The sequence below is a fragment of the Hyperoodon ampullatus genome (genome assembly GCF_949752795.1).
Source record: "Hyperoodon ampullatus genome assembly, chromosome: 13".
Taxonomy (NCBI): Eukaryota; Metazoa; Chordata; class Mammalia; order Artiodactyla; family Ziphiidae; genus Hyperoodon; species Hyperoodon ampullatus.
This window is the reverse complement of record NC_136926.1, coordinates 82027457-82052215: the sequence shown is the minus strand read 5'-3', so window position 1 is coordinate 82052215 and position 24759 is coordinate 82027457. Positions and strand designations below refer to the sequence as shown.

At 37.0% G+C, this 24759-nt stretch overlaps 1 protein-coding gene across 1 annotated transcript in view; it reads right to left on the bottom strand.

The window, feature by feature from the left end:
• The window catches only part of DOK6 (docking protein 6), a gene marked incomplete at its 3' end in the record, with an annotated part of 407521 nt that overhangs the window by 140932 nt on the left and 241830 nt on the right, over positions 1–24759 (bottom strand). The window contains exon 4 of the mRNA XM_079717704.1: positions 15955–16074. Within this exon, the coding sequence (XP_079573830.1) occupies positions 15955–16074 (120 nt within the window). The remainder of the gene's footprint in view (positions 1–15954; positions 16075–24759) is intronic.

Below are 24759 nucleotides of genomic sequence, written 5' to 3'. Positions count from 1 at the left end.
GCACGACAGCTTGAAACTTAATAACCATATGGACAATATTTATGTTCAAGTGCCTAGATATTCTGGGACCAAAAATAATCTAATGATTCAATATTCTACTTAGGTTGTTGACCCATGAAAGTAATATGTACATAGTTTCACAATTATTTCCCAAAGAAAAGGCAAAATGAGATAAATTCTATAGCTGAAAAATGAAGAACATTGTCCCATTAATTATGTGCAATAAAAGGCTGTATCTATATCTACATAGACACATACATGTTCCATAAACCTTAAAATTCTTGTGTGCAAGTATCTACGTGCAGCATTAAATACATCCTTCACTTTCCTAGCACAGTTCCCTCTCCAATGGAATTACAAGTAAATCAAAAGGGTATGATCTAATATGAGAATATAAATGAAACTTGGACCCAACAGAGTGACTCAGGGCTACAGTTAATGCCTGAACAGCAATATTCTTTTCTTTGCTCAAGACACTTTTGATGAAGTTCAGCTTCTACAGTCGGAACTAACCATGTCAGTGGCATATGTTGTGCATAGGGAAAATATTGTCATTATAAAAGCGGAAAGTGAAACAGTCCTCTAAATTCTTTCCTTTCCATCAATCCCGGAGTCTGAAGAGAGCATCGGAAGACTCACTGCCAAAATGCCAAGAAATAACAACACTTTTAAAAAAATACTGAAATAATAAACATCATTAAAGAATCTTACTGTTGCTTAAGACTGCACTGACCCTTGATATTCATACCCATTGTCTGTAACTGAAAAAACGGAGCATACAAGAAAATGATCCTGACATAGAGTGTCCTTCAAATGGATGTTCCATGAAAGGTTGCACATAATCTACAGAGTATTTCAGAGGACCCAGAAGAACCATAACGTTTTCACAGAAATGTCTGCGTGCTCTAATGTTAGCAGATAAAACCTAACAGTAATAAACACAGAAAAAGTACAGTCATCACAATGGCCATTGGAGAAAGCTGGAAAATAATTAATACATTAATTTATTATGAGTCACATGACATAGGGCTCTACACACCAAAGTCTTTGAGGCTCATTTACGAACAAATTCAGAGTGATGGGATAACTCCCCTAAGGAGTCCTTCCAGGGCCACCTCTAGACAGCACAAAGCAGGTGAACCATACCTGGATCCCTTCTCTCTGGCCTGCCTTCTACTTTCCCACATTTTTTTTTTTAACCTGGCAACTCAAGTAACCCCTTCTTGTTATGGTTTAGAATGCTCCTACCTTCTTTTTGATGCTATTTCTTCTATCTTAAGAAAGGAATTACCTTAAACAATTTTATTTTCAATTTTTAAATATTCAAAATTTATCTTCCTCTAATGGCTAATTTCCAAGGATTTGAGATTCAATGAAAACGTAGGCTAATTAATCCAGCAGAAAACCAGGCACATAAAGATAAGGGCAGCACATCAAGTCATCTAGCAAATTATACTTCTTTGAATTCCATTTTAATGGAAGGAAGGTTTCTGCATTTGCTATGAAGAAATTATTTTATGCCCTTAGTAACATAAAACACATTGTTTTACTAAAACTTGTTATGTTTTCCACTGGATCATTTCAATATGAAATAGTTAAAACTGGTTTCATTAAAATGACTTTTAAAAATATTTACCTCTGTGAAATAATTCTATCAGGCAGGTTTTTTAAACCAATCTCTGATCATGTCACTTTTTTATTTAAGAAACTGCATTTGGGTTTTACTGCCTAGCGTACTGGTTTTCAGGTTTCAGTGTGCATCAAAATTACCTGGAGGGCTTGCTTCAATACAGATGGCTGGCTTGCCTCCACCGTTATTGTTTCTGATACAGTAGGTCTACGCCAGGCCTGGATAATTTACATTTCTACTTGTTCCTAGGAGATGTTAATGTTGCTGCTCTGGGGACCACACTTTGATAAGTGTCGATTTGTGAAACTCATTTAAAAATATTGCCAAGGAAGCAGCCGCATAGCACAGTGAGATCAGATCGGCGCTTTGTGACCGCCTGGAGGGGTGGGATAGGGAAGGTGGGAAGGAGGGAGACGCAAGAGGGAAGGGATATGGGAACAGATGTATATGTATAACTGATTCACTTTGTTATAAAGCAGAAACTAACACACCATTGTGAAGCAATTATACTCCAATAAAGTTGTAAAAAAAAAAAATATTGCCAAGGAAGTAGCAGCATCCGAGAAACCATGAGGAATGCTTTTGAAAAGTGATGCTATGTTCCAGTAGAGCAAATCAGCACATTTTATTCAAAATTGTTTTCTAATCTCTGCTCAAATAAATTAATCCTATCTCAACTGACTCATGACTGACTTGTTAAGAAAGAGTTCTTATGCCAATTGGGATAAAGAAGGGAGAGAGGCATAGAAAGAAAGGGGGTATATGAAAGATAGTTTACAATTCAGCAAGATATGTATATTCCAAGTATGTCCTTTTGAGATCATCAACAATAACAATAAAAACACCATAAAGAAGCACTAAACAGCAGAGTTCCAAGTAGCCAAAAGAATTAGAAAAGAAACTAGCTGTCTAAATAATGATAACAATATCCTGAAACATGAATAAAATATAAAGTCCTGTGAAGACTGGTGAATGTGTGAAGAAATAAATTTTTGAAAGGTTATGTAAAAAATATTAGTTTTAAATGTGTTCACACATATAAACTATAGAATTCTAGAGTGAAAAATCCCAAACACATTGCCCATAAAACTGTATTTTGGTAAAACTTAGGTTTGTATAATGGCTGATAGATATATGAGAAAACATAATTTTATTTTAAATGGTCAAAACAATAACAAGGTGAAATATTTATAAGATGAATTGCTCTGTCCAACAAAGATGCTTACTGTTGTTGAATCTGCAGTTGCACTTACCAGGGCAGTTTTACTCTAGGGCTGGATTAAGAGGTCCAAAGGAAGAGACCATGCCCCAAATGGCCTTGACACAGGGTTAAGGTCACAACCACAAGAACAGTCTCGAGGGGGCTACAAAACAAGGTTTGATCAAATTGAATTGGACAAGATCTGGCGAGAAAGGGTAGCTACACTCAGGAGAAATGGTCCTGGAAAAGGGATAGTGAGACCCCAGGTGATATGTGGGAGACCCTGAGAAGGACGGAGACCTTCCCTTCTCAGCCAGTGAGGTTTTACATAGATCTTGTTTAGGGCAGGAACTAACCCAATATAATATTAGCTGAAGCCTGGCAAGTGGAGGTAAGTGGAGCTTGCAGCTGCAGCAGGAAGCAGAGAATCACTGATGAGGTTTCTGACATGAAGCAAAATACCCTCCAGTGACTAGAAATAAATGAACAGAAAACAAAAGGATGATGAACCCTTCAACCAGTTTCTTGGTAATCTCCATCTTGTAACAGAAGAGATGGAACACTGGTTTTAAAGGAGAACCATGCTGAAAAACAGACATAATCAGCTCAGCGAAGTTTCCTTGATAATAAATTGAAATATTAAAAAAAAACAGACTTCTGGAATTTATGTATTGAATAATTTTGTGAATCTACCTCTTAGTAAACACTCAGTATCTGTGACTGCATGAATATAAAATACATCTTGTGTATATTAGCTGATTAATTAAAATAAATTTGGGAAATGTCTATTGGATGCCAGTCCATTCTTTTTTCACAGAAGGTCCTGTAAGTTTTAGCTGTTAGCTGATTGCTGAGCAGTCTATCCCCCTCTGTCTATCCCACTTCTCCTGATACTTCAGAAGTTGTGGGTCTGAAGGTTGGGTCAAAAGAAAGGATGGAACATGGAACTAAGTATTACACCTAAATATCTGAAAAATAAGAGCTTCATAAATATTAAAACCATCAGGTTTTCCATGGGGAGAGGTTAAACTTTATAATAACTTCAGCTAAGTGGGTGAGTGTAAAGTCATACTTTTACTTTCTCTTCCTAAAATCCAAGTATGGCTCAAAAGGAGAAGCCCCACAATAAGAAAAGTGTTCTTTAGCAATTTGGTGACATCCCTAATTTTCTGAGTTTCAATTCCAGGGTCTTCCATATAGTAGAGACTTAAATATTTGTTAAAGTTCATTAATTAAAATATTTAGATATTATTAAATTAAATAACTTAAAGTTAATATTTATATACATATATATGGTTATGTAATGGTTAAAAATAGCTCTAAATGAAAGATTGGACGATGTATAATTTTGAATTTCACTTAGTTGTTTCTATCAACCAGTGTTTCCATAAAGTAAAACTCACTCTACATACAATTTACTGGTCAAAATAATTTTAAAGATTTAACAAATTATTTTATAGCAAGATAATTCAATTTTTTTCTCAAAATTTCATGTGATCAGAATATTGATAGTTACGGAAGACATCTTTTCAGTTAAATTTATTACTGCAGCTAATTCATTAAAAGACCCAAACTTATTTGTCCCATCAAATGTGGAAATGAGCGTTGTCCAGTTGATGACCTTTATCTCCTTATTTAGCCACCATGAACAGCTGTGGCTGCATCCTGTATCCTGCTCGCAGATTCATCATGGTGAGAAGAATAACCACTACACCTCTAAACTCAGGTTGTCCCCTATACTCTCGTGCACACTGCTCTGGAACCAGCCTGGTCAGGACTAGATGATTCTACAGCTCTGGCAGCCTGGGTGAGAGATCAACCTCCCCATCTGGTGAACAATCCAAATTCTATGAGTGGTTCTCTTGCCTTTCCCCCTTCATCGTGCTTGGAGGGGGACAGACCCCCTCCTTTCTGCTCTTCTCCTATGAGAGAATCCTCCTCAATTAATCTTCCAGCCTGCTCTTTAGAATTTCATGGTGCTTTTCACCCATTATCCACCAATCTGGGGCTGCAGTACATTTCTGAGACAGCAAGAAAGTCCCACTCTAGGCTCTATATTTAACAATTGTTACATACCAATTCCAAACATGAAATTTTAATATTAATACTAAATTAATAAACAGTCTACTAAATGTTATTTAGTCAAAGGACCAGAGTTATTGGTCTAATATTAACCACTAATTAGTAAGTCCACAAGAATCTGGTGTTTGAAAAACTAAATGCATGCTTGGGAGTGTTGGAATTTATTAATGAGTATTCATCTCAATTTCGAATTTAGGTTCACCCCGTTGTTTGATACAATATGCTTTGTTTTTAATGGTCATATGAAGTGCCACAAAATTCAATAGAACCAGATATTACTCAGAAAATAATGCGATATTTCAAGATCATTCTGAACTTTACATTCTTGTCTCCAAATGGTTGTAATATTGGGATATTGCAGTGGTCAGCCTTCAATTTCAGCAGCCTTAGAAATGGAGCCACACTGAGAAAGCAGATATTTGCACATTTAGACACATCCTGAGATCTGTATAATGCAATTAAGCCAGCAATGAAACAAAACATGATTTATGTGTGTCAAAATTTGTGGAACTCTTCAGAAATTGTGACTCCATTTCCACCAGAGTACTGAAATTTGTCAAAATTTATTTTATTATAACGTGGCAATAGCAATAAATGCAGTTGCCAGGTGCCATTTGCTCAATGGACACTGTGAATTGGAATCCTTGCAATTCTTATATCAAATGGCAGCACTTAAAAAAAAAAACCCAGTAATATCTTTTAATCCCCCAGGAACTAATTTATTTTTTTACAAAAAAATTACTGTTGACAGCATTTTATCTGCATTTCCAAGTAAATCATGTTCATTGTAGTAAATACAGAAAATCATTAAAAATTCAACTGCTATTATACTGTATAGAGATAATCTGTTAAAGTAATGTGTATCTTAATATACAAACATATTCACATATATTGTACTTATAATCATACAGAATATAAAGTACTGAACCCTTTATATTGCCTTTACTATAGTATAAAATTTTCAGGTGCTATTAAGGATTCCTTGGGGATATAATTTTAATGATTGCATAATATTCTACTGTATAGCTATGCCATATTTCATTTAATAATTATCTATTTGATGAATATTGAAGTTAAGTCAATTTATCTGATATAAATTAGGCTATAAGAAAATAACCAACTTTCAGCTTAATTTGCTAAAAATTCACTCATTTTGTATTGAGTCATAGGGTTTACTTTATTCTTATATATACATTTTGGATCATTTTAATACCCTTGATTAAATTACATTGGGTACTAAGATCTGAATTATTGGATTAAATGCCATAAACTCTTTTAAGAACCACACACTGCCAAATTGCTTTCCAGAAATCCCTTACCAATCCATATTCCAATTAAAAAACATATTTTATATATTCATTTTACATAAATGTCCTCTGCCAGATTTTTAAACTAGGTTTACTATTTCTCTGTTGATATTAAGAATTCTATATACTACAAATTTTTCCTACCATGTTTATGACAAAGACTTCATCTCAGGTTTCCTTAATTTTGTTTATGGTATTTACGGCCATAAAATGGAAAATAGTTTTAATTTTTCTAATAAGTCCTTTGTTACTGAAAGGTTAAATATTATATTACCCGCTCATAGCAGTTTTAGCATTTTATTTTTTACAGTAACTGGTATATTGAAGCACAATGAAATGTTCATATCTTATTTATGTTTATTCAGTTTTGACAAATGCACAAGACACAACTTTTCTGTCACCTCAGAAAGTTCCCTTATGCTATTTTCCAGCTGCCCATGGCCCCCAGAAGCAACTACTGATCTGATTTCTAACACTGTAGGTTATTTTTGCCTATTTTAGTAGCCTCCTGTGAGCCAGAAGCTCAGCACGGCACTAATTTATTTCCAGTTTGTGGCATTCCATTTTTATTTTTTATTTATTTCCCTTTAACTTTTTTTTTTTTTTTTTTTTTTTTTTGCGGTACGCGGGCCTCTCACTGTCGTGGCCTCTCCCGTTGCGGAGCACAGGCTCCGGACGCGCAGGCTCAGCGGCCATGGCTCACGGGCCTAGCCGCTCCGCGGCATATGGGATCTTCCTGGACCGGGGCAAGAACCCGTGTCCCCTGCATCGGCAGGCGGACTCTCAACCACTGCACCACCAGGGAAGCCCCCTTTAACTTTTTTTGATGGTGTTTTTTGAGGAGCATAGGTTTGAATTTTGATGAAGCCCGAATTATTTCTTTTTACAGTTTTTTTTCAGTGTTTTATATAAGAAATCTTAGCCTACCTTAAATTTGCATCCACCTTAAATTGATGTTTGAGTATGGTGTGAGGTAGGGGTTAAGGTCCATTGTTTCCTATATAGATATCCTGTCAGTCTAAAACTATTTATTAAATAAATATTCCTTTTCTCATCAAAATGACCAATAAGCTTATCAAAAAGGGCTTTGGTGCCCTTGTCAAAAATTACTGATCCATATATGTGGATCATTTTCTTTCTGTTCTGTTCCACTGACCTATTTGTTTATCCTGTCCTGATTACTGTCACTTATAATAAGTCCAGAAATTAGAAAGGGTACACATTCCAACTTGGTTCTTCCTTTTTGAGATAATTCGGCTAGTGTTGGTCCTTTGCCTTCCAAATACACTTTAAAATTAACTTGTCAAGTTCTAGAAAAAATGCCTGGCTTTCAGGATTTTTATTGGAATTGTGTTGAATCAATAGGTTACTGTAAGGAGAACTGACATCTTAACGGTATTGACTATTCCAATCATGAATGGCTTATCACTACATTTATTTAGATGTCTTTTCATTTCTCTCAGCAGTATTTAGTTTTCACGGTAGAGGTCTTTGCTGATTTTATCTCTGAGTATGTGATTTTTTAAAATGGTATTATAAATGATACTATCATATTTGTAATTGTTCACTGATAATATATATGTGATATATATGTGTGTAAATGTTATATTTATATAGATAAGTTATATCTATATAATATTTATACACACATATATACATATAAATACATACATATTAACTTTTTATCCTGCAACATCACTGAATTCAGGTAGTTGTAGTTGTTTTCTCATAGATTCCTTAGCGTTTTCAAGGTACACTATCTTAACCTCTTATTTTCTTACTAATTTTCATAATTTTAGTTTCTTTTCTTGTCATATCACACAAATTAGGACCTTAAGTAGAGTAAGTAGAATATTGAATAGAAGTGGTGAGAGAGGATATCTTTTCCCTTTTCTCACGAGGAAAGCATTCAATATTTTACCTTCAAGAATTCTATTTTCTGAAGGTTTTACATTGATGTCCATCAGTTTCTGAAAGTCCCTTCTATTCCTAGGTTTTTGAGAGTTGTTTTCATAAATGAATATTGTATTTTATCAAATGCTTTTATGAATCAATTGTAATGATCATTTGATCTTCTCCCTTGACCTATTAATGTAGTGACACATAATGGTTGATTTCTGGGATTTTTTTTGCATTTCTGGCATACATACCAATATTGATCAGAGTGTATTATCTTGTTAAGTACTACTTTAATATTCCATTTTCTAATTTTTAAAAGGATTTTGTACTTATATGCATGAAAGATATCTGTCTGGAATTTTATTTTCTTGCATTGGCTTTTTCTGGTTTCAGTATCTGGCTTATAGTGGCTTCATAAAATGAATTGTGAAATCATCCCTCCTCTTCTGTTTTCCAAAAAACTTTGCATAGGATTGATATTATTTCTTCTTTAAATAGAATTCAAGAGTGCAACTGTATGGGACTGGAGTTCGTGTATGGGAAGTTGTATAATTTTAATTTAAATTTCTTTTTTTTTTTAATTTAAATTTCTTGAATGGACATAGGGCTCTTTAGGTTTTCTATTTTTTGTTAAGTTACTCTGGGTAATTTGAATCTCTGTTAAGTAATATAAAATTTTATTTTATTTACAAAGCCTATAATCAGAGATAATATTTTGATTTTTTCTTTTATGGCAGATGGAAATTAAAAAACATTTCCCCCAACACTATTCCCTCCAATTTTAACATTTATTATATCATAATCTGAGCTCTGGGACTGTTATTACTACAGTTAGTATTTTAAACTGTGCTCAAAGAAAAATGTAGAGCTTTGCAAAATATATATTTAAAGTGAAAGGCTAAAATTTGATGCTCTAAACATCCACCTCAAAAGATTTGAAAAAGAACCTGTAATTAAATCCAAAACTGTGGAGCAACTGAGTGATTAGTCATAGTGAATGAGAGCAGAAATTAATACATTTTAAAACATACTGAAAAAAAGGTTTAATAAATAGGTGAATCTCTGATGATGCTGACTACGGGAAAAAAAGCCAAAAATAACCTATATGAAGTAAAAAAGGAGCTATCACTACAGTGTAGACAGGTATTAAGAAGATACTACAAGGATGTTGTGATTAAATTTATGTCAGTAATTTTGAAACTTTGTAAGAAATGCAAGAAACTTTGCAAGAAAATTTTGCAAGAGATTCCTAAAATGACTGGTAGATGTTTTGAAGCTGATTATAATCAACAGTTTATTACCCTGAGTTTTCAAACTTTAGTGCATGTTAGGTTCCTGGGGTTATTAAAATAGAGATATCTGGTCCCACGTCCCAGAGATGTTTGCTTTAGAGTGTGGCTGGGGGCCCAGAATTTTCTTGTTTAACACACACTTGATGTGAATGTGACAGAGACATGCACAATATTCCAGAGAAATATGGACTTTCTTGTTAGGCACTGTTCTACTTGCTTTGCATGCTATATTTTATTTAATCCTTACAACAATCCTATGAGACGTGTACTATCAGTATCATCCCAAAGAGCAGGAATCTGAGATTTAGAGCATTTCAGTCTCTTGACCATGGCCCCAGAGCTTATGAGAAGTGGGACAGAACTTGATGATGTACTAAGTTTGTTTGGCAACATATGTTCGTCAGGTTACAGGTTTGACTTTCAAGCTTGACACCATAGTTTTACTGTAGCAGGAACAAAATGGATCACCAAAAGTTGGGTATATCAAAAATGAAATCTCGGCCCCTGAATGCTTATACTGGTGGGAGGGAGAAGAAATGGAGTTCCCCGGACTGAGCCAGAAAGTTGCAAAACTCATTCAAGAAATCAGAGTTTGGGGTCCAAAAAACTCGGTACTTACTGAAATATCCAGGGGGAGAAATATAAGGTTTTATTCTGCCGGTGAAAAGGATGGAGAGTCTAATACAGTAGAAACACAGGATTAGACAATTGGAGTGAAAGAAGAAATGCAGAAGCCAAGTACAAGAATGGTAGGAAACATTCCTACCTACTCAAAGGGAACTCACAATATCCAGGAGGTCCATGAAGAGAAGCCCTAGAGAAGCTAATTTGTACTACCTGAATCTAAACAAGCTTTGGTATGAAAGTATAATGGACCACATGAATGCTCTGAATTAACAGAGCACAGAAGAGTGAGACAAATTTGAGGTCAGCGTTCTTAACTGTTTTTGAGCCACAAACCACATTAGCAGTCTGGTGACTCCATGGACTCTTCTCAGAATTATGCTTTTAAATGTATAAAATAAAATTCATAGCATTACAAAAGAAAAAAAAAGAAATCTCATTAGTGTATACTGAGGTTTTCTTTTCTTTCCTCTTTTTGTGTGTGTATATTTGTGTTTGTTTTCTGTCAAATGAGGACTCATTTAACCCAGTTTCTGATCAAAGTTCAATCTTTGAGCTTCCTCCTCGTTTCATCCGGGCTGATTTGAAAACCCTCAGAACTGATATTTTCCCAGGTGTCAGCAGAGGAAACATGGTCCTCTTATCTGGTTCGTATGTACCCATCTCCCTATGGAGTTACTTCACTTGCTCTCCTGTGACACAGCAAGTCCTGCTTTCAGAGAGTATCTGGGGTCCAGTGGGGGCCAACAGGAAGCCTGGGCACCCCATCCATGCCATATCAGTTTTGAGACAGTTGAGGTGTAGCTTTATCTTGTTACACCTTGCTAGGTTCTGCTAACATCCCTCCACCACATCTCTCCATCTCTTCCTATGCTTGTCATCAAACTCCATGCAGAGAATCAAATTCTAGTCTTTGTTCTTGTAGTAGCCTCCAATTTACATGAGGAGATAGAAGCATGTGTCTGTGTCCACTCAAACTCCCAGGGAAAGGGTAAGGGCAAGGCATTACCTTATTTTCAAAGTCCCTCTTTTTGCCTGTAGTTGGGAGATACCAGTAATTCTGGACTCAGCATTCTCCCCAGAAGCTTCTCCTTTCACATAATTACAAATGTTTCTGAAATTTGCATTTTTGTTATCATTGTGTTTGTATAGGGCATGTTTCCAGGGCAAAGGAAAGAGGACAGGTCCTTTGGTGCTTCAAGATATTTCTCCCAGTATGCATCTCACTTTGTAACGATATGGCCAGAGTTAGACAATGGATCACTTAGATTTGGCGGTGTAGGGAGGGAAGCACTACAAAACACCCTTGCTTTCCTTGAATCATCTCTTTCAAAGAGAGGTAGAAATATATTTGGCATTGGCCTTGATTCCATTGTAGTGCATACTGAGGACCAAATGGGAAAAGTGGTGTTTTGACCTAGTTTATTGATTATATGCAATGTCGACAGCAATCAAAGAATGGAATTAGCAATACAAGATAAGGTGAGAAGGCACATATTTAGGGCCCACTCAGGACTTTGTGTTACATCCATGAGTATCATCTTATTCTTGCCAGGATGGCTGCTCCCATCACCATCATCTTTCAGCTTTCCCTGTAGATAAGCACCTCCACTGGTTATACTGGCGTTTTCCAACCTGTTTCATGGAACAGATATGAATATCCACAAGCTATGAACAGGGGTTATGCGTAGAAAAAGACAGATAGGTAAAATGAGTATGGGAAATGCCGCATTATACAGAGTTAAAAAAGATCTTTATTCTAGTACTTCTCAACAGCTGTATTCTGCCCATGCATACGGTGACCATCATATAGGGTTGGTATTAATTTCCTAGGGCTGCTGTTACAAAGTACCAAAAAACTGGGTGGCTCAAGGCAACAGAAATGTATTATCTCATAGTTCTGGAGGCTAGGAGTCTGAAATCAAGGCGTTGGCCGGGCTAGGTTCTCTCTGAAGGCTTTAGAGGGAGAATCCTCCCTCGTCTCTTCTAACTCCTGGGGTTTGCCGGCAATCCTTGGCCTTCCTTGGCTGGTAGATGCACCACGCAAGTTACATGGCCGTCTCCTCTCCGTGCCTCTTCACATCATCCATCTCTGTGTCCAAATTTCCCCTCTTTATAAGGACGTATTGCATGTCATATCGGATTAGGGCTCTTTCTAATGACTTTGTTTACACTTGGTTCTCTGTAAAGATCCTATTCCCAATAAGGTCACATCCTGAGGGTTAGGACTTTGACATCTCTTATTTTGGAGGGGAACACAATCTAACTCACAATAGTGTTATATAATATTACATTCACTCTGCTGATTCCCTCACTGCAGAAGGCATATAGTAGTAGTAGGAGCAGTATGTCCTGGAACTCACTTTGGGAAATACAGGAGTGTGTGGATGGCATTTGGAAGCTCAAACATAGGTATGTGAAATTTCTTCTCCCCATGTAAAAGTTAGTTTTGCTGAGTGTTATCCCAGGGACAAAAAAAAAAAAAAAAAAAAATAACCTGGAACACTCTTTCATGACTAGTCATAAAGTATGTGTATACGTATGAATATGGCTTACCCCAAATCATTTTTGAAAAACTGGGGAAAAGACCCTTAAAATAGAGAAAGTTTTACTGTTACGGGTGTTATTGTTTTGTCATTAACTGGCTATTTTCCAAACGAATAAAGGCCTGCTAATACTGGCTTTAATTACTGATGGACATTAAGAATTTCAGACTTCCTGCCTGATTGAGAAGGCTTATTTAGAGGAATAAAAAATAAGTTTTTTTTTTAAAGGTAGTCTGCTCTGATTAGAACTGATCATACCTATACCATAGCACTTCTAATTTTATTTTAGCATGTAGATTGTATCATTTATCTCAATTCTTCACTTCCTCTCCACATTAGATCAGACTTTCTAACTCATGTCATGGCCTCACAGGTGGGGTGTACTTTTTTTGTACCCCTTGACTTTGGGCTTGGCCATAGGATTTGCTTTGGTCAATGAATGTCAGTGGACATGACAAATGCAGAGACTTAAATTATGTTGCAAGTTTGGGCTTGATCTCTTGCCCTAATGTTTTTGTTTTGGGAACATGCCTTAGGTAGCCATTAGCATCAGGAGGAAGAGATATACACGGAAGAGATGTAGACATCATGTGCAGCTTGGAGCCAATCTCAGCATTACTCAGCCTAAATCCAATGAAACCTAGCCAACCCACCTATGCATGAATGATAAAGACACACTTCCAGATCTGTGCTATTGAGATTTTGTGTGACCAAGAACACAGCATTATTTTAAAAAACATTGATCAATACACCTTGTTTGTAGGTTTGTCTCCCTCACTGTTCTGTGAGCTTTTTAAAAGTAATGGCCCTATTTTATATAATTCTACATTTCCTCAGCTTAGTTCTTGCATAGCATAGCCTCAAAAATGTTTGATGGGTGAAGAATGAATGAGTGAGTGACATAAAAGGGACTCTGAGTGGAATGTAGGGAGCATGGTTACTATGGCAACCTAAGTAAATAATTTAGAAACAACACTGGAATACTGCTTTGCTTCTGCAGAAAGGTTATACACACATTCTTAGGCTAAAAGTAGGAATTCATGCCAATTCTAGACCATTCATAAGCAGGGACTCTTGGTTCTGAAGAAAACTAAACCCTCAAATCTGACTCTGCATTAACCAGACGGCAAAGTCTGAGGTTATTTTTCCATTTTGTTTTGGATAATGATCTCTTGTATCAATAGCAAAATGGACATATCCTTGAGTCTACTTCCAACTGTAACAGCAGAAACTTCACACAAGTGACTCGCTTCTTGGTTGTGATGCTTACTTCTGCTATTAATGATTAACATGAAACATTTGTTTTCTAGAATTGGTATTATGTATTGTGACTCCTTTCTAAATAACTATGATTTTAACAACTTACATTAATATTTTCTAAGGTCAGCATAGGCTATTTTAAATACAACTGAAAGATGTGAAGATTCTGGAAGTTGTAAGAATTTAAAGTTCAAAATGTCTACTTAGTATGCACTCTTTTGTGGCAGTGTTATCTGAAGTCTAAGAATAAGTTTGTGTGTGTGTGTGTGTACTTGTGTTCCCTTATTTTCACCTATACTATGTGGGATTCTGAATCAATAGGAAAGCAGCTGACAGCACTAGATGAAAAATGATTATAGCAAAGAATTTAATCAATAACCACTTTTATCTTAGCAACATACATTACACATTTAAAAATTAATTGCACAAATGTTTACTCTTTGCTAGTCTCAGAGTAAATAAGGCCAAGCTGTTTGAAGAGTCAGAAAAACACTAGAGGAGAAGTAGCAATTTTGAATGTCAGAAAAAAAATGCTGTGGTCAGGACTGAGCAGTGAGTCTTCCCTTGATGACGGGATACCACAAGATCACCACAAGCCACCATAATGTAATTTATTACATCAATTCTCCACACATGCATGTGTATCTCATCTCTTAGGAGAAATTTCAAACTAAATCCCAGCATATCACTGGTAAAACATTAAAATAATGTTTCTGATGAATAAGAAATTATAGAATTTAACACTAAAATGCCTTAAGGAAAAAACCTAAATCTGTGATGACAAATCTTTCATAAAGGATTGATTCCAATCTGAACATATTAATGACTTAAAACATGTATTAGGAAGTTAAAGAATTTGTTTATATTAAGAGGTGTTATGATTGAAAACTATGGAAGGACAGCTTTAAAAGATAATATTATTTTTAAAAATACTTTAGTTAGCTAAAACAACAAATATTTTCCCTACATGTAGTAAAAAGAACAGGTGTGTCCCTAAAGCAATCCTGGGGCTCAAGGGAGAGGGTTCAAGTTAGCTAAAGAGCATTCTTAGTCTTTAGCATAGGATTTTATAGACTACTGGTAGTTATTTCAGGGCAGACTTAAAATGGAGTTATCCTGTTTACGGGAGAGGTCTATTGATTAGGAAGTGACAAAATCGGGGAATGCAAGTAACAAATTGTGCCAATTTGTGTATGTGTGCTTCTCTTCCAGGCAGCATGTAAACACATATTCACTGGGATTTTTGAGCTGGCAATAGTAGAGTCTTTAATTTAGATATTCTGTCGAGATTTATGGCTTTCATGTTGTCCTATGGTATAAATTACTCTTTTAAAAAGTTTTAGCTAGTTCTCAATGGCCAAAAGAAACAAAGGAAAGATGTTATTATTTGGACTTGAGGAAGCATTTTAAAGAAAGTGTATGTAGACTCGAAGAGCTTGGAGCAATGGCTATGTCCATGGCCTTGGACTCAAAGAGAGAAATTCACCCACGTGGAAGGTACTTCCTGGGGAAAAGAAATCCTTCCAGCTAAGTTTTTCCTTTTAACGCTAAACATTGAAGGGTCTCAGTGATCATGATTGTGTGTGTGTGTGTGTGTGTGTGTGTGTATGTGTGTGTGTGTGTAAGACTGCCAATTTCCTTTATGGTACCATGTACTTTTAGAGCATCATTTAAATGTATCAAATACTACCTTCTTTAACTAAATAATTACTATATATTAAAAGCACATATAACCCTTTTTATCAATTTAGGATTATTAAACAAAATAAACCTAAAAAAGCATTGGATGGCATTGGATGTTGTTATAATTTCAGGTCTTCTCTAAAGTATATGCGGGAATTAGATTCTTTATAATGAATAAACTTATTGTTGAGATAACTTATTTATTGAGATAAATGACAATGTCACAGAGCAAGAAGGCAGGGGACCTGGATTGTACCTTAGTATTTTTCTAGTTGGCATGCAGTCTTGAGAAAGTCCCTTAACAGCTGAGGTTGATCAGTTTACTTTCCCTAGGACTGGTCTGAAACATTTCTGAGGTCCTTTCCGCTTTCAAAGTTCTATAACTCCCAGTGCACTTTAAAAGAAAGGAAGGATGGAGACGCACACTCACCATTCTGTTCCCGCTGCACTCCTGCCGCCAAGAGATCAGGCTCCCCGAGGCTGATGTCATTCAGCCTGGTCCCCAGACACTCCATGCAGAGATGCTTGCACCACTCCTCGGCCTCCAGCTCTGAAAATGAGCACATGCCATGGAAGTCAGGCAAGGCTACATAGGAATAATGGAGAAAGAATGTTTCCTGAACCAGTTTCCCAGGTAAGTAGTGAGCATTAAAAAATCTACCTTAAGAAAACTAAAAAGCTATATTTAAGCAGTGAAATAAAACAATCTCCACAATTGTTTCCCTTGACATTATAACATTGTATTTTAAAGTTATTTTAAGTTATTCCAATGCACTTTATCTTATTTATAAATAACAGACTGAGATTTGTTTACTATCCAGTATATTTTAGATTGATTTAATTTGAGGAAAGAATTTACTTGGAAAAATTAAATACAAAATAAAAATATATAAGTGAATAGCTGAAAAATGTCGAACTAGATTAAACACATGACTGCACTCCTGAATGTAACTTGGATTTGTGCGGACTGAAGGTCTGATCCCCGTCATTCTGAACTGCAGTGGATCATAGATCAGCAAAAGAATGTGATTGATTTCCTTTTACAAATCTCAAAAGTAGACCATCCTCACTTAAAAAAATTTAGGGAGAGGATATTAAAAATAACTTTCCCCTTTAGAAAACTCCAATTATCTAAGATATTGATTAGATCACTCTCTTTTTATTCCCATTACTTCCCGACTTCTCTATATTTGCGGTTTTTCTTTGCTTGAAACCTTTGAATACCTTACACCTACATAAAATCTTGTAGTATCGAATGCTTTCACAATCATGGATGAGCTTGATCCTAATATAAGCCCTCTGTGCATGAGATGACTAAGGATTAGTGTCATAACTGGGTCTCATATCCTATCATGGGTCAGCACCAAGACAGAATTGGAACACAAGCCTTCTAACTATTTTTATATGCAGAGATCCGAAAGGTTAGACATTTTGGGCCAAGCCCCCAAATCACTGCACAGAAATTGGATAAGAGCTTTCCACTAATACTTATCCAGAGAAATTTCTGACTTTTTCACGTAGCGTAAGTCTGTACTAGAGCAGTTTAATATAGATTTCCTTCAAATCTCTTGCTCCTCTCCGTGGATGACATTGAGCCTTTGCCCTGGCATTTTGAACTCCCCATGAAAACGTTATCTGTGACACGTTCGCTTGACTCCAAGGATATGAGTATCAACGGCTCTGTTCCACAGCCAACGTCATCAAACCTGGGTAATGCTTTCTCGCCGTGCTCTGTCACACCGCCTTAGCATCAAAAATGGGTTTGATCAATGAGATGTCAAGCCGTATTTGTCACTTTTTCTTAGTTTTATCAAGACCATAGAATGTTGTTAGAAAATAAAGAAAAAGAACATGCAGTCTCCCACGGAGTTCTATTCTGACGAAAATAACGCTTCCGATGTTCAAATCACAAAAGTGATTTTTCCTTGCAAAAGCTATGGTTTGCATCCTTCAGGGATTGTCCTCTGTGGTGTCAGACACAGCATGTGCCCAAGGAGAAAGCAGATTCTCATGTGGGCCAGGCCTGGCTCCTTGTCTGGCTGGTGGGCTTTTCCTCATGAACCCAGAAAACAATCCCTTCTGATCACGGGGCCTCTAATACAATAAAAAGGCATTGCTGAGGCTCACAGCTTTCTAAAAAAAAAAAAAACGTTTTTTCTTCTGGTGAGGGAATGCCAGCCTTCACAGAAAAATTTTACACAAGCAACAACAGCATATATTGAAAATAATTTTCATTAGATATATGAATTTTGACTTCTAAAATTTATGAAAGTTTTGAAAGCTTTTCTAACAACAGATCAAAAGCTTAAGCCAATTTCCATGCCATGTCTCTAGAAATCCTTGATATTTTTGCTAAGGGAGACAATATGGCTATATTTTTTCTTTTTACCTTTTGATGTTTTGACTATTTCTCAGAACTCCATGACCTTCAATCATCAGTGAAATCACATGCAATTAACATCTCATCTGCATGACTCTACCTGCGAGTATTTCCAGGACCCCATAGATGGAAAGAAGAATATCTGCTCCGCTACGTGTGGTACAATTAAAAGTGTGAAATATGACAAAGCACCTGTGTCACAACGTTCCCTTTAAATACTAAGTCACTGCATGCCCAGAGGTTAAAGAAATATGTCCCTCACTCCTTCTAGTAACTCTTTTGTCCTAGGATTGAATGAGATAAAGAAAACAACCACACTGTAAAGGGCTTCTAGGAAGCTCGAGCTGACTATTTTGAGTAGAACTCAACTTGGCGTTTCTGTAAGGACCAGAGCCAGCGGGCTGCCTCCACAGCAATGAGAGGGGCTCCTGGGCTTCCACCAGCAGGTAAAGATGGCTTTTGCAGCCAATCTTGAGAATTGCAACGCTTCTGCTTTTTTTTTTTTTTTTTTTTTTTTTTTTTTTTTTTGCGGTACGCGGGCCTCTCACTGTTGTGGCCTCTCCCGTTGCGGAGCACAGGCTCCGGACAAGCAGGCTCAGCAGTCATGGCTCACGGGCCCAGCCGCTCTGTGGCATGTGGGATCCTCTTGGACCGGGTCACAAACCCACGTCCCCTGCATAGGCAGGCGGACTCTCAACCACTGCGCCAACAGGGAAGCCCCGCTTCTGCATTTTAATAGTACAGCAGCATGTATGAAGAGAAATAGCAAGAGTAATACAATTAGACTAGATATAGTCACATTAAAGACTGAATTATAAACTATTTCAGAAAGAAACAGAGAGAGAAGGAGAGGGAGAGAGAGAGAGGGAGAAAGAGAAAGAGAGAGAGAGACATCCCTGCAATTCGGCTCAGAAGAATCAGATCAGATCAGAATCATCAAGGGTTCATTTCTTTATTAACAAACATTTTCTCACTATAAGCCAGGCACTGTGCTAAGAGGATATGGAAGAACACAGTTTCTGTTCTCAGTAATCTTAGAGTCAGGTGGGTGGGCAGGAGAGTCTGGTGTGTGGTTCTCTGGAGGGCTGTGGCTTAGCCGGTAGGAGCTGGGGCACCAGGACAAAGGCTGAGCAGCTCAGAGGGAACCTGATCAGGGACCTGCAGGGCCAGCAGGAAGGAGAGGGAGTGTGTGTGAGTGTGTGTATGGGTGTGTGTCTGTGTATCAGCTTGTGAGTGTGTATCAGTGTATGTGAGCGTGGGACAGTGTGCATATGAGTATGTTAGAGCGCATCAGTGTGTGACAGTATTTGTGAGCATGTGTGTGTTTGTGAGTACACGGGTCTGTGTATGGGTATGTGAGTGTGTGAGGCATTTGTGTGAGAGTATGACGGGGCGTTACGTGTCTCTGTGTGAATGTGCTGGAGGAACCAGGCCGCACTGAGGAGGGTGGTCGGGGCTGAGATGGAGAGGCACATCCAGGACAGCGACAGTGACACCCTGTGACCAGCGAGGGACGGCCCTGAGTTCAAGGAGTAAAGTCTGAGAAGCAGTCAGCACTCTGTCCGTCCTCTTCCCGGTTTTGTAGTATTTAGTTCAGGTAGATCAGCCCCAAACCTTCACCTCTAAAGTGCTAACCTTTGTAGTCTGCATACTTGATCTAACAGTTTTGCTGCAGACAAGCTGGATTTGTTTATTATACAAGGCTTTGTTGCTTAAAATCTGTTTTTGACAGTCACCTTACAAATAATTATAGCTGTGCTTTTCCTTTGCTCTTTTCTTAGGCAAACTCCATGTATTGAAGCCCTTTAATATCTTTTATTGCATGTTAATTTCCTTTGTCCCATCATTATTTAACTAGTGTTTTTCTCTGAATTACCTTACATCTTTCACCTTTCCATTTTCTGTGTTCACAGAACTGAGGAGATTAAATACGAATGCAATAATCTAATAAACCCACTGTATTTTAAAATATTTATTTTCCCATAATTTCAGTGCCTTTTGTCTTTTATCTTTCAAGCGTCTACCTTGGTCTACACATAATGTGTAAATAATTCAATTTCTTTATGGAGGAATAAAGGCATAAAATGTTCTGCAACGTTTTCTACGTTTTTCTCTTTATGGTGGGAGTGCTTTCTCACTTAGATGTCTTTTTTGGATAGCTTGCAGCTATGCTCAAATTCCTAATTCAGGTCAATAACTTTTCTCTAGAACAGAAACCCAAATAATGTTTTCATTATGTATAGGATTAGTTAAATGAACAAATTTGGTAACTTCCAAAAGAAAAAAACCCTGAAAGATGTTTGGGAATAACAAGACAAATAGAGAAGAGAGACTAAACTAAATAATGAGACTGTAGGGAAAATGATGATCAGGGACCCTGCTAAGTAGAGATACAGTCAAAGATGGACGGCTGCTCCCGAGTTTCTTTCCATCATTTCTTTGCAGAATTCTAGGGAGAATTTGCAGAATTATGGCTAAATTCCTCTGAATAAGAAGAGATCTTTACATAGCAGACTCTTAAGAATGCCTATTGAATAAATGATTAAATTTAAGCTTTATTACTTTCACTAAATTTAGGCCTTAGGATAACGACTTGAAAGTTAAATGATTCAAAAGGAGCTATATTTGAAAACAGTGAAAAAGGGTCATCACATCTACAGAAAATAGGCTATCAGCTAAAATCATATAGCAGAATTAAAAATGGCACTGAATCAGTTTCATGGTAATTTGCTGTAAGATACAGTCAAGACTAGTTTTGTGTGGAAATAATAAATTTTTGTATTTAGTCCTCACTGGATTTGGCTTTTATTAATAATCTTAGCAAAATGTAGGTAAGATAATACCGTTTTGTCATCAGCAAAACCAGGAATTCTTAAGTGTATGTAATTCTTATTTGCTGGGCAGATTTGCTATAATTTGGTGACAAATGTTGTTTTTATATTTACTGAAGTCTTAAATACTTCAGTATTTGCTGGGAAGTGAAGAAAAATATCTCCCGATGTAGACTATTGCTACAAAGATCTCTTATTGTCATTTGAAATTTATAGAGCTATTAAAATATACTATATTTTGATGACATTTTTTTCATTCTTGAAAATTGGCACCTACTTCTTATTTAACTGGTCTTGTTGATATGTTATGGACTTTTCTTTTTCTCTTACTTTTTCTGGCGTAGGAAGACAAGAGACCAGTTAAACCCTAACTGCATGCTTCAGCAAAGACGGGAAGAGTGTTTAGCTCACAGGAAAGAGCCCTGTCTGTTGAAGTCAGATGGGTAGGGTTGATCAGTTCTGAGATGTGGAACATTTAGTTTTCTTTTCTAAGTAAGAGGCACGTTTATTTCCTGTCCCTGAGGTGCCTTAATTTGCTCCTTTCCACATTCCCTCACACCTAATAATCCTTTAAAACTTGTTTCAAATACGCCCTTCTTTGTTTAGTTCCTTCAGGCCCAAGTTTGGATTTGACATCTTTCCTCTACATTTCCATTTCACTCTGTCTATACTTCGATCATAGTCTCTATATCCCTGAGTTATTTGTCTGCCTTTCCCAACTATATTCTGATACTAGAGTCAGGGAGACATTGATTTAGTCAGTCTAGAGCCAGTGCAGCACCTGGATATGGAAACTAATAAATAAATGTGGAACAAGTAAGTAGATGTGATTTGCATTGATTCCTGGAAATTAATACACATTCTAGAACCAAATGAAAATAATTTGGGAAGTAGTCACTTGCTGGATGTTTTGAAGTCTTTATTCATCCCCATTTTAAGTGGAGATTATAACTTCTACTCTTCACAGCTGGCTCGTCTAGATAAAACAGATCTTTGATTAGGAAAGGGAAGAGAGAAATTTCAAATATGATTCTCTATCAAACTTCAGTAATTCTAAAATATCTCACATTCAAAAGCGTTTCTTATTTTAATAAGCTGTCTTTTTCTTTTAGCCTCATTAGTGGTGTTTATGCCAAAATGGAAGACTTGTATATATTCCTTTTGATCCTATATATGATAAACACTTGACAAGATTTTTATTTTCTATAGCGATATGGAAATGGAATCTTAGAAAAGGTCAACTTTGAGCCAAGGAAATGAGTTACCTAAGTTTATTTGATCTTTTATGCACATAATCATAACTTATTTTCCTTAATTTAACAGGTTGATACATCACATTTTTGGATTCAATATAGCATGTCTTATTCTGCCATTCTCTCCTTTTGTGAATTAGAGGAGTGAGGCGAGGCTTTCAGATGTGGCCAAAGAGAAAATCGCTCCCGTTTGTCTTCCAAAGTAACAAGTGACAAACAGCAAAAAATGATAGAACCATCGAATGTGATGCTTTTTAGCCTGACAAGAATTTGCTGCAAAATGCTTCAATATGGAGGTTAGTCAATGACACAGAGCTTAAAGCAAATCAGAGAAAATAAGAAAGAACACAAATGAACACTTGCAAATAGCCTGAGAATGATGGGAAAATGATGTCAAAACATTACAAGAAAGCAAGGTAGAAAGGGGTCCTTTGCACTAACGCTGAAGGTCAGCTCCAGAGTGAGTGCATTTGTGATAGAAAACCAGCCCTAGGAGGAACACTTTCCAATCTGTGGAATTCTTAATAGACACCAACTGAAAACTTGATGTGCGTGCCTAAGCTTCTCATAGGAACTTTTGTGAAGCAGGGAACTTTTTGAGAAAGAGGCACCATCAAGAGCTCTTAATCATGTTCTCATAAGGCCTAAAAGCAATTCCTTTCTACGCAGCAATCGTGAGATACTTGGGAGTAGAAAGGAAAACACGAAAGAGGAGAGCTCTGTGTTGGAATATGGAAGTGTTGCCGGTGCCGTGGTTAGAAATCGAAGACTGTGCCTGAAACCACACAGAGCTCTGAAATTGTTTCTCTATACAGGGCCAAATTTATTACAAAAACCTTTGACAATTGCTCAGAGTATGGAATTGAATTTGGCCAACAACCCCAATGAGGCTGGGAGTGTATTATCCTCAAAGCTTCCTGAAAGGAACACAGCCTTGCCGACACTTTAGTTTTTGCCTGGTTAGACTAGTGTTGGACTTCTGTCCTTTAGAATTGTAAGATGATAAATTTGTGTTGGTTTAAGCTGCTGTGTGTAGGGCACTTTTTTATGTCAGAAACAGAACACCAAAACAAACACAAAGGCCAATTAGTCTCTTCCTCTCTACCAAGAAAACCTCCAAGCAAGCAAATTAATTTAATGGGTTGTGATCCATGAAAAATTAGGAAGGTATACAGATATAGATGGAACATGATGTGATTAAATCTGCTTGAAGCTTAAGAAGTAAAATAATTAGGAAAGACTTCCTGGTTAACACTGGGGTCAGAGAGTCTCAAAACAGAGAATGCAGGAACTGCCAAGAGCTAGCCAAAAAAAAAAAAAAAAACAGCAGGGGGTTGAGGAGGGATGCTGGCAACGTTGACTGAGGAGAGTTGGAGCAATCACCAGAAAGATGAGATGCAGCTTGAATCTTAAGATACTAAGAAAGGACTGGGTAGAAGAGGACATGATCTATAGGGAAGGGATGTAAAAGGATGCATGATCTAAAGGACCGGATGTCATATAAAAGGCAAATGCGATTTAAAGGGACACACTGGGTTTTGAGAGGCAAGAGTGATTTTTGTGGAGTCTTCCAGTTACACAGCCTTTAAGTGAGAAAAAAAGGCAAAAAAGAAGAAGAACCCTTCAGCAACTGGGTGGGGGAGGGGAAAAGAAGAAAAAGTAGAAAATTTAGGATCCTGTAAGACAAAGGGATGCCACATTTCAGAGAATTCACTCTCTTCCCCATCACCAAAGCAAACAAACCCTTGCCATGCTACCCGGACCTTGTTAAAAGGACAGAAAAGGGCAGAATTAAACTGGGACTCTTAAAAACACCCCAATGTCATAAGAATCAACAAAGGAAATAAAAGTCCATGGAGAACTATGGCAGAAATTCAAGACGTGAAAATTCACACAAATTCAAATCAGTTTAGGAAAACTGCCTCTCACCTCACCCCATTCTCCCAAAATGATAACATGAAGCAGAAGAACACTGTAAGTGTGCACTCCAAAAATAGTTGAATACATTCAAACAAGCATTTGTGGATATAAAAATTCTGTTTGAATTAGGAATTCAAAAACTAAGAATGGAAATGAACAACAACAACAAAAATAGGTGAAATGAAAAGTGGAATGAATCTAGAAAAGAAATGAAAGAAAAAGAGAAAATTAACTCTGAAATGACAAATTATAAGATGCTTAAGAAAAAACAGTCTCAAATGAAAACTTACTAAGAGGCATTGACCAAAGTGAGAAAATAAAACTGTCATGAAAAAAGAAGTAAAAAGGAGAGAAGTAGTGGCGATGGGTACCAGGCAAAAGAATAATGGTGTCTTGAATCGATGGACCAGTAGAGTGGGCACAGTGGTGATAAGAACCGTTAAATTTAGAATATATTCATGAAAACCTATGATATTTGCAAGTTTGCAATATTTGCAATATTTGTAGCATGAGGGAAAGAGAGAGATTAAAGATGAACACAGAGGGACTTCCCTGGTGGTGCAGTGGTTAAGAATCCTCCTGCCAATGCAGGGGACACGGGTTCGAGCCCTGGTCCGGGAAGATCCCACATGCCGCGGAGCAACTATGCCCGTGCACCACAACTACTGAGTCTGCGTTCTAGAGCCCACGAGCTACAACTGCTGAGCCCATATGCCACAACTACTGAAGCCCTCATGCCTAGAGCCCGTGCTCCACACAAGAGAAGCCACCACAATAAGAAGCCTGCGCACCGCAACGAAGAGTAGCCCTCCCGGCTCGCCTTGTTTTACCAACCTCTCCTCCTTTCTTCT